Source organism: Schistocerca nitens, chromosome 2 (assembly GCF_023898315.1).
Source record: "Schistocerca nitens isolate TAMUIC-IGC-003100 chromosome 2, iqSchNite1.1, whole genome shotgun sequence".
Classification (NCBI taxonomy): domain Eukaryota; kingdom Metazoa; phylum Arthropoda; class Insecta; order Orthoptera; family Acrididae; genus Schistocerca; species Schistocerca nitens.
In genome coordinates this window covers 484638968-484659308 of record NC_064615.1, presented here as the reverse complement: position 1 = coordinate 484659308, position 20341 = coordinate 484638968, and the positions used below count along the sequence as shown (strand labels likewise).

Here is a 20341-nt window from a genome sequence, read left to right as displayed (position 1 = left end):
AACATTCAAGGCACATTGGCAAGTTGAATGTCTTACAGAAGATGTTAATTTTTTCTCATTTTTCGAGTATAAGCAGCATTCTGCCACTGTGTTATGCTTTTGCACCTTTTCCTGGTAACCCTTTTCTGCCCCTCATATTCTTTCAACAAGCAGCTGGAAGGTCTTAGCAAGTTTGGATCCAACGTAGGATAGATGAGTGTTTGACAAGAGTTTCTTTGAAATCTTTGATTCCGATTTTCTTATTTTTTACCTTATTGTACAAAGACAGAGCTGTTACAATAGAAGTATAACTGATGAAATGGAAGACAAGTCTCTTGTACCATTTGTTAGTTTTTATGTATGAGACATATGAGGCCATCTGATTGGAGAGGTCAATAAGGCCTTTCCTTTGTTATAGTTGATGACCACAGCAGGTTTACTTGTTTCTTTTTCCTTTTTGGGTAACTTGAACCATTGGGTCATCATGTTTTGTATTAAGAATTAGTGCATATCTTTTATCCTTCCACTTCAAAACTACAGTTTTGCCTTCATTCTATTGGGCTATAACATCCCCTTTTTCCAATTTTGTCTTGACCACATCTGCTTCTTTCACTTCACACGTCACATGGCTTCCAAGTGTTTCCCTCGTTGGATTAGCATAGTACATAGTGAAACATTAGTGTACCAGTTATTGGTGTACAATGTTCTACCACTACACAAGAGTTCATCCATTCATTGTGTTACCACTCTCTCGGCAACAGATATAGTGTCTACTCTTTCTTTGCCAGTTTAGACTTTGAGCAAGTATAATGTCCACTAATACAAAGCTTGAAAACCTTAACCCATATTTATATCTTTTATTAGTGATGTGTCAAAAGTAAATACATTCATGAAATGCTACTTTGGTTTTGTCTATGCAGATAACTTCTTCTGGAGAGTGGGATTCCTTGGAATTCTTCCCCAGAATATTAAAAAATTCTGAGAATTTGAAGAGCTTGTCTCTGGATCTCTTTCTTGCTCATTATTTGATAAACACAACAGTGAAAGTAACAACTCAGAACTGTTATGGCTCATTTTTGGAATCTCATTTTCATACATTCTTTTTGTGGACCAGTAGTGCCTCAGTTTGGGAAACTGAATAAATCCCATTCAGAGAATGAGCCCCAAAAACTTACACATTTTGTCAGTATTGTTGTCAAACCATTTTGATAGCCTTTGATTTGGAATACCAGTTGCAGCAATGTTTTGCACAGCAAACCTATTGGTCTCTTAAACTAATGGCAATATAATATTATCTTCTATGAAGTGTTCAAAATTATCCACTGCTACTGGTTCCCATTTATTCCAGTTTGCAAGATTCACAAGAGGAATGTCATCTGGCTCAGAATCAGTTGATCCTGCATTATGTTCATCATCATCATAATGCTCAGAACTCAAACTGAAACCACCATCAGGCGAAACAATCGGCTCTTCAACAGAGGTATCAGAAAAACATGTGGCATCATCTTCAGAAAGATTAGCCAGCATTTCAGTGATTTCTGCATCTGAGAAACCCCTGCTAGCCATTTTAGTTCAAAGTTGGAATTGAAATAAACATGTCAAAGTAAAAAACGAAATACCCATATGTGGTCATATGGTTCCTTGATGCAAAATTACTTCCGTGGACCACGTGATCACAGGTGGAATTCTAAAAAAATACATAAAAAATATTAAATAACAAGGTCAGAATAACAAAGGTTCCTATTTTATGACTTTCCACTCTGCTTTGATTTTATTTGCTGCATTAAATATGGGTTCTTACAATTGCACAGTATACCACTGTAAATCTTTATGTAACAGTGATAAAAGTTAATGAATTCTGGCACATTGTTAACTTTCTTGTGGAACTGAAATGTTTAATGGTGTAGGAATACTTTTTAATACCTCTTTTTGTTGTTGTGGTCTTCATTCTGGTGGTTTGATGTAGCTCTCCACACTAGTCTATCCTGTGTAGGCCTCTTCATCCCTGTACTGCTGCAGCCTACATCCATTTGAGTGTGTTTAGTGCATTTAAACTTTGGTCTCCCTCCACATTTTTACCTTCCACACTTCCCTCCATTACAGACTGATTATTCCTTGATGTCTCAGGTCATGACTTATCAACTGATTTCTCATTTTAGTTACGTTATGCTATAAATTTCTTTTTTCTCCAGTGCATTTCAGTACCTCCACATTAGTTATTAAATCTACCCATATAATCTGCAGAATCCTTTTGTAGCACACATTTCAAAAGTTTCTATTCTCTTCTTGTCTGAAATGTTTGTCACCGATGTTTCACTTCCATACAATGCTGCTCTCCAGACAAACACCTTCAGCAAAGACTTCCTAACATTTAAATTTATGTTTGATGTTAACAAAGTTCTCTTTTCCAGGAACAATTTTTTTGCTATTACCAGTCTGCATTTTATATCCTCTCCATTTTGGCCATCATCAGTTATTTTTCTTCCCAAATAATGAAACAATTCAACTACCTTTTGTAACTCATTTTCTAATCTAATTCCCTTGGCATCATGTGATTTACATTCCATTACCTCTGCTTTACTTGAATTAATGTTCATTTTACAATCTTTTTTCATTACACTAATCTCTCCTTGTTTCCTTTATTGCTTGCTCAATGTACAGCCCTGTATCACTCCCTTTATAACTGCTGTTCCCCTTTCATGTCCTTTGACTTTAATAACTACAGTCTAGTTTCTGTGTAAGTCATAAGAATCTTTTTCTCCCTGTATTTTATTCTTGCAACCTTTAGAATTTCAAAGAATGTAGCCCAGTTGGCAATGTCAAAAGCTTTCTATGAATCTACAAATGCTGTAAATGGTTTGTCTTTCTTCAATCTATCTTCTAAGATGAGTTGTAAGTTGAGTATTACCTCACATGTTCCTACATTTCTCCAGAACACAAACTGATCTTCACCAGTGTTAGCCTCTACCATCATTCCACTCTTCTGTAAATAATTCTTGTCAGTATTTTGCAACCATGGGTTATTAAATTGATATTTTGGTAAAATTCACATCTGTCAGGAAATGCTGCAGACCTGCTGTTATACTCTCTTGTTTTTATTGGATGTGTGTTTCCTGCAAATCTTAATGTCTGTAAGAGACTAGGGAGAGGAAGTTTGTGTTCTAAATATGATTTTAATAGTGTAAAGATGTTAGAAAATTTTGTATCCATAAACTAGTAAGTTCATTTTTTCTGTAAGTTACATAAACAAGAAACCATGTAAGACACATAAGTACATGAATTAAAATTTCTCATTGTTTCTTCATCTGGCTTGCAACTTTGACATATGTGCATATCCAACTAAAAGCCAAGTTTTTATTGTAATGTCTCAACACTGAATGCATGACTGTGTGTTACAGCTGAGTTTTAATGTCAAGCCATCATCTGACTTTATCCTCTGGCCCCTCCAGAAGTTAATGTGACTATGTATACTGTCAAGAGAGCATTTGTTTGGCATGGAATAGACAGGAACTGCGTAAGTTTCATCTGGCATTCAAACACATGCCAGATGAATAAAGTAAAGTCACCAAGTCATCTTCCCCCTTGGCAATTTCGCTCTGTCAAACCAGCAGTTCAGGCACATTGATATAGACATAGTAGTTAAACAGAGAAGAAGAAAGGAAGACTGGGTTTAATGCCCCATCTACATCAAGATCATTAGAGACAGGCACAAGCTGGGATTGTGTCAAGGATAGGGAAGGAAATCGGCCACACCTTTTCAAAGGAACCATCCTCGCATTTGCCAGGAGTGATTTAAGGAAATAATGTAAGAGCTAAATGTGAATGGCCAAATGGGGGTTTGAATCATCATCCTCTCAAATTTGAGTCCGGTGTGCTAAACACTGTGCCACCTGGCTCGGTTCAATTTAACTATTGGCAGGCTATAAATATCCCCTAATGGCAGCTGAGCTGACTGTTTTTCACATTGGGCAGAAGCCCTTATGTTGGCAAATGCTACAGCTCAGATCACATGCAAAACACCCTTCCATGGATGGATTTTGCAACTTGGCATACCTCAGTGTGTAGCTACAGATAAAGGCTGACAATTTGAGTCTAACTTATTTAAGGACCTAGAAAAACTCCTAACAATGCACAGAATTTGGACAGTAACTTACTATCCTTCAGCAAATGGACAATTAGAGCACTTTTGTCTAAAGGCCTCTCCCAAGTACCACACTTCTGAATGCTGGATAGAGGCTTTACCGATTGTCTGACTCGTCATCTGAACCTTCAAAAAGAACCTGAATGCAACAACCATAGAGGTGGTCATGGACAAATGTTACATTTACTAGGAGAATGTTTTGATGCCATTCTCAATAATGTTAATCAAGTATGTGACTTTGTACAATAGCTATTCACACAAACAAAAATGTTTCATCCTGCAGTACCCAGATGATGCCAAATGTCCACTCAGTTTTCAAGATTAGTGAGCAATTGAGTGTGTATGTAAGCATTTAATGTGATTAGTAATTCACTCAGCCGCCATATGGTGGCCTCTTTAAAGTTGTCATGCATCAGGAAAAGACATTTTATATTGTCATACACAATTTGCCTACCACAATCTTGATCGATAGATAAGAACCAGCTTTTACTGCAAAAGTACAAAATACTCACAAGACCAGGAAGGGCATACAAGACTACATGCATCTGACTATATAAACATGCAGCTAGCACATACCTTTTGACCAGTAACACCAGAGTGATATGACAGTGCTCTCATGATATTAAATGCATTTTAACCCTAAATACCAAATACCTTTGTCACGTTCAGAGGGAGGAGTAGTGTCACTAGGCTGACACTGATTTATTGAGAATGTATGACTATAAAATTTGATAGTTTTCTTTCTTTCTTTGTCAATGTTAATTGTAATTCCTGTGATAAAGTAAAGTTGAAAACCCAACAGCTCCAATTATACATATAGAAAGGAGTGGTTTTTACACAATATTATCCATCCAGCACAGTGCTGCCTCCTCAACTGGAAGAACCAAGTGCTGTGATGTGCATGTTTCAGTGCAGCTGGAAACTACCTCTTATTTTCTTATAAGGAGGTTGTAATTTGACTTGATGATGACCTGTTCTCTATTTTATTTAGCAATGAGATGAATGGAGATGATGTTAGATTTTTGTGAGTTGTCCACATTCCTGTCCAAATTCTTAAGCAGGATATTTTAATGGATGTCAGAGTGGCTGGTTAACTCAGTGATCAACAGCCCATTGGAACCATAAATTTACAATTTTAGCTGTTTTACACTGTTTTTTTTTTAATTTCAATTCTTATCAAAGTCTCAGGCTTCTAATGGTTTTGTATCTTTACAAACTTTTATTTCTTTAACCAAAATGCTTCACATTGATTGAAAATGCAGGATCCATGACTACTCACTAGGTATTGATGATGCTGAGGGATGGACAGGCCTTAAAAATAAAGATGAAACATTGCTTCAGAGAGTCTGTTTAAGAGCTATCCAAAGAACAGCGTCAATGGAGGAGCCAATATGAGCAGGCCCCAGGCCATGCCCCTTGGAGTTTCCAGGTGCCACTGCTGCATGTTCTTGTTATAAGGACTTCCGTATGTTTGCTTTACTAGTGTACATTACTGTAGTGTTTTCAAAATATCCGTTATTACTGAGTCTAAGCAGCCTGCCTACTCATCTGCAGCACTGGGGTGGACTTGTCAGGCAGCTGCTACTTTGTGGAAAAGTTGTTATTTGGCTGTGTAATTGAAGCAATTCAGCCACTAAAGTATCAAACAGAACCACACACTATTTTAAACTGCCACAGATGGAGTTGATCCTTAATTAATAAAGTGTTTGTGGTTTATTTTTGTTAATTGTGTACTCTGATTTCTCTCCTTTGACCATGCACAATGAAAAAGTGCTTAAAACAAATTAGAAAACAACTGCAACATTGATGAAAACTGATTATTTTTGTTGTCATCCTATAAATGGTAAAACATTCATTGCAGGAAGCAAAACCCCCCAATGGGTTTTGTTGTAGTTCATGGTAACACATCTTCAAAAATATTACAAGTATATGGTAATTAGGAACAAGGACACATATGTAATAGCTCTCTGAAGCAGGGTATTTTGCCAGATAGACTGAAGTATGCCATTGTTAAACCGTTGTATAAAAAAGGGGATATGTCTGATGTCAACAACTACCGCCCAATCTCTCTTCTGACTCCAAAATTTTTGAAAAAGTAATGCATTGTAGAGTAGCTTCACACGTTTGTAAAAATAAAGTTTTAACAAAATGTCAGTTTGGTTTCCAGAAAGGTTTTTCAACAGAAAATGCCATATATACTTTCACTAATGAAATATTAAATGCTCTGAGTAACCGGAAGTCACCCATTGGGATTTTTTTGTGATCTATCAAAGGCTTTTGATTGTGTAAATCATGGAATACTTCTAGATAAGCTCATGTACTGTGGTATGAATGGGACAGTGCTCAAATGGTTTAAATCATACCTAACTGGAAGAGTGCAGAAAGTTGAAATAAGCAGTTCACATAATATGCAAAAAACTGGTGATTTCTCAAACTGGGGAACAATCAAGAATGGGCTACCGCAAGGTTCGGTCTTGGGTCCTCTGCTGTTCTTAATATATATTAATGACTTACCATTCTGTTTTCACGAAGATGCAAAGCTGGTACTTTTTGCCGATGATACAAGTATAGCTATCACACCCAACAGACAAGAATTAACTGGTGAAATTGTAAACGATGATTTTTTTAGAAAATCATTAAGTGGTTCTCTGCAAATGGGCTGTCATTAAACTTTGACAAAACACAGTATATACAGTTCCACACAGTAAATGGAATGACACCATTAATAAATACAGACTTCGATCAGAAATCGGTAGCTAAGGTAGAATATTCAAAATTTCTAGGTGTATGCAGTGGTGAGGGGTTGAACTGGAAAAAAAACACACTGAGGATCTGCTGAAACGTTTGAGTTCAGCTACTATGCTATTAAGGTCATTGCAAATTTTGGCAATATACACCTGAGTAAATTAGCTTACCACGCAAATTTTCATTCTCTGCTTTCTTATGGCATCGTATTCTGGGGTAACTCATCATTGATTAAAAGAGTGTTCATTGCACAAAAGTGTGTAATCAAAATAATTGCTGGAGCTCATCCAAGATCATCCTGCAGACACTTGTTTAAAGAACTGGAGATCTTCACTGTAGCCTCACAATATGTATATTCACTTATGAAATTTGTTATTAACAATCTGAACGAATTCAAAAGTAATAACATTGTACATGACTACAACAATAGGAAAAAGGATGATCTTCACTACTCAAGGTTAAATCTAACTTTGGCTTAGAAGGGGGTAAATTATGCTGCCACAAAAGTCTTTGATCACTTACCTAATAGCATCAAAAGTCTGACAGATAGCCATATAGCTTTTAAAAGGAAATTAAAAGAATTTCTTAATGGCAACTCCTTGTACTCATTAGATGAATTTTTGGATATAGTAACTGGGTAATTTCCCCAACCCCCACAAAATAATATTAAGTGCCATATCTTGTATAGACACCTTTTATTGACCTGACACATTCCACATCATTACGAAGTGTCGTATTCATGATCTATGGAACAAGTACTAATCTAATCTAATCTAACATACACAGACCCTATTGTGTCAAGTATTGTGTCTTGTGGCAAATGACAACAGCAACTGAACAGTGCTGCTGCATGGTGTTAGCTGTCAGTGCGGACCTGAGAGGTGCTGTTGCTGCTGGAGTATTGGTTATTGTTCATGTTTTACTGCCCTTCTTAATACATATTGATAAAACTAATATTGCACTAGAGTAATTTGGGACAGCTATATCAAATGGACATGTAAAATTCTGCTTCGCTTGTCTGGTCGTCAGCACCTCCTCTTACTTGGTGATTATGATTTATTTTTATTTACATTCCATAAATATTTTATTTATTTCAACAACAGTCATCTCATACTAAAAACAGCACAGGCAATTATAACCCAGCTGCTATATATCATAAACATAAAATCATAATTATTAGAAATAGAAATGAGGTTAGAAAGAAAGTCATTTTTTTCTCAGCCTCATAAATTTACACAGTGACAGCTGATAAATTTACATGGTGATGATAAGAAAATGAACAGTAATGTGGGATCTTGAAAATCAGTTTGTTTTATTTTCTACACAATTTACTATTAATAATTAAGTTTTATATATCTAATTTAGAGGTATAGATTTCAAAAGCATAATCATTATAAATTTCAATTTATCAGTAATATACTGTCACTCTTTCCATAGATCGAGCTTCATGTGCACTTGGATGGATGTGTGAGACACGAAACATTATGGGAACTTGCAAAGTAAGTTTACAACCATTGCATTTAGTTTCTGTTGTTTTGCTAGAGATATTAAATGTAATGATTGTATTATATCTCATTCTATTAATCAATATTTCTCTCAAAATTTATTCTGTGGTAATGAGGAAGACAAGAGTCTTGAGAAGATTTATTGCACTGTGGGAATGTAACTTGACTACCTTAATGCTCAGACCTACCCATGTGCAACTTCTTTCCATGTGATTTCTCTGGTAGGAAATCTATGTAGAATGACTTAAAACCATACCTTAAGCAGCAGCAGCAGAGACATACGAACAGTTTATTTAAAGTGAAAACCATAATTACATATGTAAAATACTTTTATGTGTTGGTTGGTAAGAAACTGACTTCATAATTTGACAATATACTCTCATTTGTCTTTCTTGCCTTCAGAAGAGTTTTTTTTTTTTTGGTGCTATTGACTTTCAGAAAAAAAAAAACACTAGTATATTTTGCATACTCCAAATGTAAAATTTTATGTGAAACATTTCTGTAAAACACAACAAAAGTCAATTAATTACTTGCATTGTGGGGGATTGCTTCCCTACTTAATTTACTAAAACTTAATAAAATGTAGCAGAATGCGGCATGCTAGGTGCTGTATAAAGAACAGTTCTACACATGGTAAGAAAATGACACTTTTATATAAAATCAAATTGTTACATCAAAGGAACATGATTTGCTCTCATAGGTTAACTGTCTAAGTAATGCAGCACATGTAATTGTCTCACATGGAAAATATTGGCAATGAGATAAAGAACAAAGTTTGCATAGTTATTACATGCATGGTAACAGTGAAGATGGGCAAACTCATACAGTACCCAGGTGGGCACGAAACACATGCTGGTCAGAATGTTTGTGGCATTAACTTTCAGTCACTCTCTGGCATTTGTAGTGGGTATGTAGACAGCACAGCATGGGAGAACTTTCAAACTCAGTGGCAAGTGTCACAATTTAGTGTGTCTGTAAAGACAGGAGCATTGGATGGAACTGATGCTGAAACCATGAGAGCCAGACTGAGCAAAGCTAGGCTGGCGGCAGCCTCAAAAGACCCCAAGCTGCCTTCTTTGAATCGGTAGCCAGTGACTACAGTGTCCAGGTATCTGGTTGCATGGTAAAATTGATAGCTTGTGATGGAAGTCAGCACACGAAGAAACACTCTCTGCATTACCAGACACTCATAGTGATGTAGTAACCTGTGGGAATGCTAGGGTTGATGTGTGGTTAAGGGCCACCACAGCATGATATTCTTAAATTTCAGTTTTACAGAATAATTCAAGTGACTGAGCATGGTGAAGAAATTAGTTTGAAACTTTGTTGTTAGTATCCTTTTGTTCAAATATTGCTGGCTAGGATTATGAGAGGAAGGGGTGGCAGGAGCATGGGCTGGACATGTGATACATGGATGCCAGAACCAGAGGCGAGCGGCACATGATGAAGTCACATGGAGATGTGAATTGGGAGGGCGGATAGGACAGATCTGTTGGATGGAGGGTGTAGGGAAAGTGGCTTAATGGAGATTTTGGCCAGGGGGGTTTTGGAGTGAAGAATGTGTTTTTCCAAAGATAGCTGCCACCTACATGGTTCAAAAAACTTGATATTAGCGGGAAGGATACAGTTGACCCAGCTTGTGAAGCAGCCTTTGAAATAGAGCATTTAGTGCCGAGCTGCATTTTGTACCACTGGTTCATCAACTTTGTTCATGGCAACTGTTTGGTGATGGCCATATATTCTGGTGGGCAGCCGATTAGTTGTCATACTGACATAAAAAGCTGTGCAGTGATTGCAGCAAAGTTGGTATATGACATGGTTGCTTTCACAGAAGGCCCTGCACCTGTCCTATCATCCCCTCCAAATTCTTTTGACAAGGCTGCTTTCTTAGGTGGCTCTGAATCTGTCGTATTACCCCATCTCAATCCACATTTCCATGTCACTTTCTTTGTGCGTCCCTCCCCGTCAGCTCCGGCATTTGTGCATCACATGTCCTATCCCTTACAAAATAGGTCTTTAAGTTTTTTCCAAGTTTCAAGTTTGTTAGAAAGTTTAACACTCATGGGGAAAGCACTGATCTGGCATAGGGATGCATTGATTTAAGTGATATGACAGTTTTTGTTTTGCCTGTAAAGTGATCATCAATATTAGTCATTTTGCAATCTAACATTTTCCATAATGTAGATAAATGATAAAAAGAGGATTACTAGAGATTTTCAACACAGCTTTACATGAATATCTAGTTTTGCATCCAAGCATAATTACAATAGCTCTTTTTTGCAGTTTGAATGTGCTGATAACTGCTTTACAGTTTTTCCTCAAAATGTGACCCTTTATTTCAGATGAGAATGAAAGTAGGCACAGCTCTTCACTGTTTTCTCACAGCAACAGGATCTTAGTGAGCAAAGAAAGTAGCAAGGCTTGCTCAGTTTTGCAGTAGGATATTAAGTAAGCTTATTCCATTTTGTATCCCTTTGCACCCTTTATCCTAAGCATTTGCTTTCTGTACTTTTATCAACTGGTTCATCATTATTAGAGAGAAATAAGATGTACATGTCCTTTTTCAGGGCATTGTGAAATTTTAGTGCGATATTTTTTTACAATTTATTAAAAGCTGATTATTCTGTGCCCAGCTGCTAAGTCGTATTATGAGGGTGTTTACTGATATCTGTAATACTTCCTAACTTTCCCTTTTAATAGAATATCCTTATTCAGAACATTGTGAAATTATACTGCAGTAATTTTTTTAACTATTTATTAAAAGTTTTTTATTCTGTGCTTAGTTGCTAGTTGTTTTGTGACACTGTTTACTAATTGCTGTAATGCTTTTTACTTTCTCCTTAGATCATTAATGTACAAAAGGAACAGAAATGGTCCCATTTCTGATCCTTGTGGTGCACCGTATTTAGTTAGATGATACTCTTGTTACATTGTGGCTCACAATACAAATGAACAGTGTACAGTTAACTCGTTTATTGAACCAAATACAACATGGTATAAAGTGTAACAACAGGGAAGCTACAGCAGAAGCGATACCAAATCTGTAGCAAAGTTTAGTCCAGCATAGCATTGCAGATCCGTAGAGTAACCAAGAGTTAAGTCCAAAAAGCAAGGCGTTTCCAAATCTCAGATGTGGCATGGAAGAGAAATGTGGACTGAAATTGCATAACTGTAGCTGTTTCTGGTGAAAGGAAGGTGAATGGACGTGCTTTGCTCGATTCTTAGTGGAAAGTTCTCAAAGACCCACACCCAAAATTGCAGACCATTGTCAGTGACTATCACCTGCTGCAGGCCCTCATTGGTGAAAATCCTAGACAGCACCATTATTGTATATTCTGCCATGATAGTATGGTAGTTGACAATGTATATTGGAGAAACTATCTATTATGGTGAGCCATGTTGTACTTAGGAAGGGTCCGGCAAAATCAAGATGCAACTGATTCTGAAGTTTGTTGGTTGTTGGCATTGGCAAAAAAACCTGATGCAGGACTGCTTACTGTTCTGAATGTGTGTTGCATTGACAGATTAGGCACTTTGTTTTCCATTTGATGACAGGCCAATAAGTGAACCACCAGGTGAGCAGCTTGGTTCTGAATATACCCCAATGTCTTTGATGAAGAAACTGAATGATTTGTCTTCATCGTGATGTTGGAATTACCACTCGTGATGACTTGTGGTCAATTGTAAAAAGGACCACACTATCTACCTGGCTCAAACTGTGTCTCAGCACATAGTAATGGTGAAGGGGATTAGATTATTGATAGGCCAGTTATTCTTGCCACCCCCTCAAAATGAAAGTGTAAACTTGTTGGAGAATGTGTCCACTCCCACGGCATTGGCAATTGAGATTCCTGTAACTGGAAAACTGTCCGTGGCTTGTTGAGCCTTGTTGTCCAGGAAGAAGCAAAGGATTTCCTCCTGATTGAACTTGTTGCTCAGCCATATGGGTAGGTGGCAAAAAGTGTCGAGTTTGATGATGAAATGATTCTCTTACTTATATCTAGAGAGGAACAGTGCACAGCAGTGGAGCTGATAACCATATGATCTGGTAAATGAGCTGCTGGGTTGAACAATGAGGTCAATGGCTTCTGGTCTGTCACCAGCTGGAACCTGCTACCATAGAGAAATGAATAATTTTTTTAAAGCAAAGATAATCATTGTGCCCATTTCTCATTTTCAGAGTTTTTTTCCCACTGAGATTAGGGTTTCTGAAAACTGATCTATCATCATCTCTGTGAGTAAGGACAGCCCCCAGCCCATATTCTGATGCATCTGTTGCCACCACTAGCTGCTTTCTGGATTGGAACATCTCTAAACGAGGTACTGAGAGGAGGTGCCATTTGAGCTTAAGGAATGCCTTTTCCCATGCTGTGGATCAAGTTAATGCCACTCCTTTCTTACACGAGTTTTTTAATGGATGAGCTGTCTGGGATACAGCAGGAATTAATTTTCTGTAGTATGTAATTTTCGCTAGAAAAGCCTGGAGCTGCTTTAGCATTGCTGGCTAAGGCATTGATGCAATTGCTTCAGCATGATTATTTTTTGGTAAAATACCTTGTTGAGAAAAGACTTGGCCTAAGCACTCCACTAAATGTTGGAAAAATTCACATTTGCTGAGACTGCATTTTAATCCTGCTGCCTGCAAAATAAAATGAGTGTCTTCAGGTTTACTAAATGCTGCTTGCTGGAACTTCCATGATGAACTGTGTGTTGTGCAGATTCCTAAAATCTTCTGAGCAGTTTTACCTAACTGTAATTACATGTCAGTGAGGTCAACTTAAGGTAAGAAGTAGCCACCTTTCAGCTTTGTGTATAGTTCATCAGGCTCCAGAATCAGGTACATGTCCACTTTTGCTTGAGCATTCACCCTGACTTCGAAATCCCTACAAAGCATGAGCCTGCCACATGGCTTCTTGATGATAACCAGGAGAGTTGCCCACTGACTTGATGAGATAAGGTTCAATCACATCCAATTCCTGCAGCCTGCCTAATTTATTTGTGACCTGTTCACGGATTGCCTAAGGAATCGACTTGGGGTGGAAAAATCAAGGTTGTGCCAAAGGTTTTAGTGAAATATGAGCTTCGATATTCTTTGTCTTTCCCAGATCAGAAGAAAAAATCCTGGGGATTTCTGTACAGAGCTCCTCCAGTTGTTTGTAAGTACATTCTCGAATACTAGATTGCTTGAGTCATTGATGGGCAATCCAAAGTTGTAAATACCTTCAGGCCAAAAAGTTTCACCATATAATCACTGTTTAAAATTTAGAAAGTCATTTCTCTTCTCATTTTTTGTAAGTGGCTCCTCTGGTAAACTGATCTTTCAACAAAATTTGTTGCTTGCTAGAATTTACCAGTCATTGAGCTGATAGAGTTAGTGCAGTTACCCCTAATTGTAAATATGTTTCATAGTTGATTAAACTTGCGGTGGCACCTTATTAACCTCATAGTTTACTGATTTCCCAGCTACTTGCAGGGAAATGTGTATTTTATTGGAGGATTTTCTGTGATTTGAAGGGTTATAATTGATAACATTTATGTCCATTTGATCTCACGATCGTGAAGATGGAATGGCTGCCCTGCAGGCAATAGGAAGCTGACAATGTCTTGCACATCTAGTGCACTGCCGATCTGCCTGGACTGTTGTCTCTAGCTTACTTCTGCAAACAGTCTAGGCAGGAAGGATGTGCCTGTCTAAACCTGGGGCATCTTGAAAACCACTGTTTACATGCGGGGGGATAGGCCTGCTGCTGTTTGTGGACTGCCACACTTGCCCTTTGGCCACCAAATTGTAAAGTTTGCTGGGCTATCTGTTTACTGCAGCAATTTCTGTCCAGGAGTCTTAAGTGTTGGCCTGCCACTTGTATGACTTTGTATGACTGTGTTAGAGGCAACACATCATCTAAAGAAGGGTCTCCAAATTGTAAAGACTATAAGTGAAATTCTATCAGATGTTGCATCGATAAGTGCATCTCTAATCAAGACCTCTGCAGACAATTATTTGCTTTTGGCATTAAAAAAACCTGCATCTGTGACTTAGTTCTGCTGCCTGAGGTCGATAGGATTGACCTGGTTGCTTGCAGCGTTGGTAAAACCCAGGACGAGCAGAAATCACATGACAATTTATTTGGTAGTGAGCACTAACCGAGGAACACATTTCCTCAAATGTCAGTTTATCAGGTTCTGTCAGAGAGGCTAGCTTGCTCGACAATTGATAAGTCTGTGGTTGGATCCAAGATAAGAAAAGAGATTTAGCTGTATCATTGTCGTTTACCTTAAACATCATAAAGTGCTGCTGTAGCCATTTTTTGTATGAGTCCAAGTCTTCTGAATTCTCCTTGTGTTGTGGAAATGGCAAAGGATTAGCCATCTGTTGCTATACCCTGGCCAGAAGCTCCTAAATAAATTTTTGACTTTCCACCTGTTGAGCCATTAGCTGCTGTAGTGTAGCTGCCATAGATGGTTTGTCTATGGTGTCTGGAAAGAAGGAGAAACACACATGGTTCACAGTTCAAAGCACACAGGCTCAAGGTCCACAATTCACAGAATAATTCACAGTCCAGGTGTCACTGCATGAAAGAATGCACAGTCCTAGTGCACAAGCAAAGTTCACAGTTCGAAAAACTGCATGAAAAATTGTCACAGTCTGAGTGATAGAGCCCACACAAAGTTCAAATTTCTGTGAGTGGTGGACCTATAAGCTCAGTCCACAGTCACAAGTTTTCACGAAAAGTCTGAAAAGTAACGCCTCTGAATTTTTTATGTGGAAGCTCTTAAAGCTGTTTAAATGAAATAGACTTTATTCTGCATGTCTACATATTTGTTTCTCAGCATAGTCACCCAGGCAACAAACATATTTTTCCCAACAACAGAATAGTATTTTGTTGGTACAATCATTGTAGAATATTTGACTTTGTTGATGGAGGCACTACCTCATCTCTGCATGGACAGCTTCATCACTATCAAAGTGAAGTCCTCAAAGAAGTTCTTTAACTCTTGGAAACAGATGAAAACTAGATTGGGGCAAGTCTAGACTGTGTGGAGGATGATCGATGACAGTGAACCCAAGACATCATATTGTTACAAATGTTGCAGCCCTCATGTTTGGTCTGGCATTGTCATTCAGAAGGAGAGGGTGCTGCATGTGTGGGTGAACTCTTTGAATTTGTAATTTCAATTTTCTGAGGTTCTCTAACACTGACATAGTTTGTTACACACCACCATGTTACATGCTACAATTCAGAGCCCTGTATTGGCAGAGGGTTGCAACTTCCATCAGCAAAGTGGGAAAGTTGACTGAGTAATCTGCATGACATGTAATATTCCAACCAATGTTGAGAAGAGAATAAAAAATTTGAAAACATTACTTCTCAGTACACCCTTGTATACGTCAGTATATCATTGCATATTCCATCAGCAGCTCTGCTAATGTCCTTAATATTCAGAATGGAGAATCTTGTGAAAGTGTTTGTATGATAATTATTTGTGATACTCTGTTATCTGCATTAGAATAATCTCTGTTATCATGCCAGACCATAACGTAAGAGGCCAAGGTACTAATTTGGTCATCTGTGTACTGTGGCACTCTAATAATTCAGCCTCAATCTCTATAAAGAAATTATTCCCCACAAATTATTGTCCTCATGGTTTATTTTTTACATATACAAATTAATTCAGTAAATACAGTATGTTACCACCTTTCCTGTCGTATGCACATCACTCAAACTATTTTGTTTTTAGCTCTTTCTTCAAGTTATTATTTTTGTTGAATACTTTTGTGTTCTGTTAACAACATTTTTTTGTCTATAATTATCTATTATTTTATTTGAAAATGGTGATGAGGTTGAAACTGTTCCTAGTCTTGTGTGTGTGTGTGGTGTGTGTGTGTGTGTGTGTGTGTTGCTTCATTGTGTCTAACTCTACTCCCATTCTTCTGCCTCTCTATTTATCTACCTTTCTTGTCAAGTGGGGTGGGGGAAGATTGCTTTAACATTGACAATGTAGAGTGAGAAAGCTGGGTTAGTTTTAATGGGAGGATAACTGAATGTGACCCTGTTATTGAAAGGGTCATGCCAGTGTTTGCCAGGTGAGGTTTGAGGAAGTAATAGGGAATGTGAGGCAGTACAACTTCACCAAAGCTTGAATACAATTTCTCTTACACAGAAATAGTGTGCTTTGCCATAAAACTGCTTTAACCAACCCTCCTTATGTTTTATATTTGGCTGACACTTGCTACTATTTGTCATCTACTTTTACACTTATTACATCAATTCTATTCTCAGTTTTATTCAGCATTTAACAAACTTTGAACAGTCAGTAATCAGAGCCCAGGCAAATTGCCTGACTGTGTGTTGCATACAGGACTATTACAGTTTTTGTCCAGAATCATTTAGTTTGGTTGAGATTCCAGTAAAATCTATAATTTTAGCAATGTTCCTTTATTGAGAATGTGTTTCATTCTTTTCTTATTAGCTTACTGTTAAAGCTAGACCATTCCTATAATTTATCAATACTTGAAGAGAAACCTATTATCTTTTAATGAGGCTTTTTGGAAGTATCTATACCTGCTTTTACACTGATTAACATGTTTGTTTACCACTGTGTTAAGCATTTTTGGCTGCTATTGCTCTTTTCTGATTTCATATACATGATGGCCTTTATGTAGCATTATATTCTTCCATTCATTCATCATGTTCTGTAGATTCCATTAGGAGGAGAACCCGTAGGGATGTGCAACAAGTTCTAACATTACCTTTTCAAATTCAAGAAATATTACTGTTCTTTTACTGTTCATAAATAAAGTGCTTAAAAAAGTTAAACACCAGAAATTTCTTATTTCATTCTAAGTTGCTGCTTGCATCTCTTTTCATTTATCTTTTTAAAACAAGGAAATGGTAGAATACTTCACTTGTCTTGTGGAGACTCTCCCACTCTCTTACATCTTTATGTTGGATGGAAGCACAGTGTAAGTTCTGCAATGTAAATGGTTTACTGAATAATTTCTGACTCAAATTATGTAACACTTTTTCATTTAGTAGAAACATTTGAAATATCCACTTTCCATGTCTTTCCAGAACTGTAAACTCATATTTTCACAGGAGGCCAACTTCAGTAGGATTGCAACCACATTGTTCAATGACAAAACGATCTGAGATTCATGTTGACTCTTTTGTTAATCATCCTCTCATTAGAGAAATAACCTATCTTCATAAGAGACAATGTCTGAGCTTATTAATTTTTTACACTTTTGTGGTGCAAGAATCTTACAGTTAGTCAATGAACAGTGACGGGAGCCATCCACAATGCATTGACCTGAACATCCATTGATTAGAGAAGAGTAATGATTTTTTTTTTTTTTTTTTACATTGGAATAATTAAATTTTCTTATTGAAGCTGTTCAGAGAAACTATAAGAATGAAAAATAATCCCATCATTGTTGGAATGTGCATTCTTGACATGACAAAATATGTGTACACAAACCTTTTGACTTATTCACATCTTATAATGTCACTTAACAGGAAGATTTTTTTTCCTTTGTGCAATTTTCTCAAAGAAGTAGGCACATTTCAGAGTCATAGCATACATTAATACAAATCAAGGTCATCATAGAAACTTAATCCCCATACTGTATTAACAATAAATTATCAGTATTATGCATAAAAAAAAATCTACTGCCTCCTCAGTTTTATTGTGTAGTTGCTGTTTATCTGCCGTCTGTAGCTTAATATTCAATTACTTGATAAGGAAATATTTCTATATCTAGAGATACTAAATCTTGTTTATAGTACATTACTACTTGCCATCTAGGTAACAAAACTCTTCAGTCCCTGAATCTAGACATTCAGATAATTTGTAGGAAGAGTGGTTGATGAGGTAGGTTTTTAATTTTATTTTGAATTGATGTGGATTTCCAATTTCGTGCATGACATTAGATGAGAGTTATCGTATCAACAGAGTACATAACTGCACTCTGAATCCTGGATAAGGAGGCAGTCTACATGAAAATTATTTTTGTGTCTTCTACTGCAACTGTAAATCACTGTTCACTTGATACTGACTTTTACTATTGGGAACAAAAACCATTAAGAAATGAATATGTTGGGAAGGAAGTGTAAGAATTCCTAGATCCTTAAAAAGTTGTAGATTATTTCCTCTGTGTAGTAGGATAGAACATACCAAAAATACACGAACACAAATTTAACTGGCTACAAGTGTTATTTGTGACTACACACTACAGAATCACCTCTGTCTTGCATTGCTCAGCACAAACTGCCTGTCTGAAGCACAGACACTTCACACCTCTGCTCAGCTGTGTAAGTCAGTGATATTCTTTGCCTCAATGTTACCACAGGACAGGCTGTTCAGAATGGTAACCGGTAGAGTGATCTTGAGTTCACCTGCTGAGGAGGTTCATGAAGACACCGCCATGACATCCACTGAGTAGTGATTGCCTTGGTTGTTGTATCAAAGGCTGCAGGCATTGCTTCACCCAGAAGTCAGTGTTGATCAGTTTGACCACAACTTCTTCAAGTTGAAAGTCATGGATGTTGGCCGTGACCATTTCTGATTAGTGGGTCGAGATCCGGTTGAATGCGAGACATTTGGATTGTTGTCATCTTGTGATTGTTTGTATCCTCCATGGTGATGAGGTTCCATGCTGGTTTTACTCTGTTAATGAAGACTGTCATATGGTTGCCACTGACATCAATATCGAATGTGTGGCTGCCACATTTTAACACTTGGAATGGCCCATTGTAGGGAGGCTATAAGGCCAGATTGTAACATAGCAATTACGTTATGTAGTACTTTATAAATATACCCATCCTATTTTGCAATTTTATTTAAAGGCTTCAATAGTCATTTTAGTAATAATACAGAATAATAAAATAGAAGTAATATCTGGCATTCCCCATTAAGTGTTATAGGCCCTTTATTGTTTCTGATCTGTATTAACGACATAGGAGACAGTCTGAGTAGCCGTCTTAGATTGTCTGCAGATGATGCTGTCATTTACCATCTTGTAAAGTCATCAGATGATCAAAACGACTTGCAAAATGATTTAGATAAGATATATGTATGGTGGGAAAAGTATCAATTGACCCTGAATAAAGAAAAGTGTGAAGTTATTCACATGAGTACTAAAAGAAGTCAGCTAAATTTCGATTATGCAGGAAGTCACACAAATCTGAAGGCTGTAAATTCAGATAAATACTTACGGATTACAATTATAAATAACCTAAATTGGAATGATCACATAGATAATATTGTGGGTAGAGCAAACCAAATACTGTGATTCATTGGCAGAACACTTAGAAGGTAAAACAGGTCTACTAAAGAGACTGCTTACACCATGCTTGTCCGCCCTATTCTGGAGTATTGCTGTGCGGTGTGGGATCCATATCAGGTGGAACTGACAGATGACATCAAAAAAGTACAAAGAAGGGCAGCTCGTTTTGTATTATCGTGAAATAGGGGAGATAGTGGCACAGACATGATAGTGAATTGGAGTGGCAATCATTAAAACAAAGGCATTTTTTGTTGCGATGGGATCTTCTCATGAAATTTCAATCACCAGTTTTCTCTTCCGATTGCAAAAACATTCTGTTGCCACCCACCTACATAGGGAGAAATGATCATCACAATAAAATAAGAGAAATCAGGACTTGCACGTACAAATTTAAGTGCTCGTTTTTCCCGCGTGCCGTTCGAGAGTGGAACGGTAGAGAGACAGCTTGAAGGTGTTTCATTGAACCCTCTGCCAGGCACTTTATTGTGAATAGCAGAGTAATCACATAGATGTAGATGTAGATGAATAGTAATAATAATAATAATAATAATAATAATATAATAATAACATAAGGGCTTCACCCAAATTTAAACCAAAATAATTCACACCACTCATAAGGCTACATGAATTAATAAATTTTTGTTATTAACCAAAGTAAATGTAAATGAGATTACGGAGAAGGCAGTG

The 20341-nt window shown here is 37.2% G+C and overlaps 1 protein-coding gene across 1 annotated transcript in view; it reads left to right on the top strand.

Moving 5' to 3' along the window:
- The window catches only part of LOC126236423 (adenosine deaminase-like), a 181728-nt gene that overhangs the window by 105815 nt on the left and 55572 nt on the right, over positions 1-20341 (top strand). The window contains exon 2 of the mRNA XM_049945726.1: positions 8303-8364. Within this exon, the coding sequence (XP_049801683.1) occupies positions 8303-8364 (62 nt within the window). The remainder of the gene's footprint in view (positions 1-8302; positions 8365-20341) is intronic.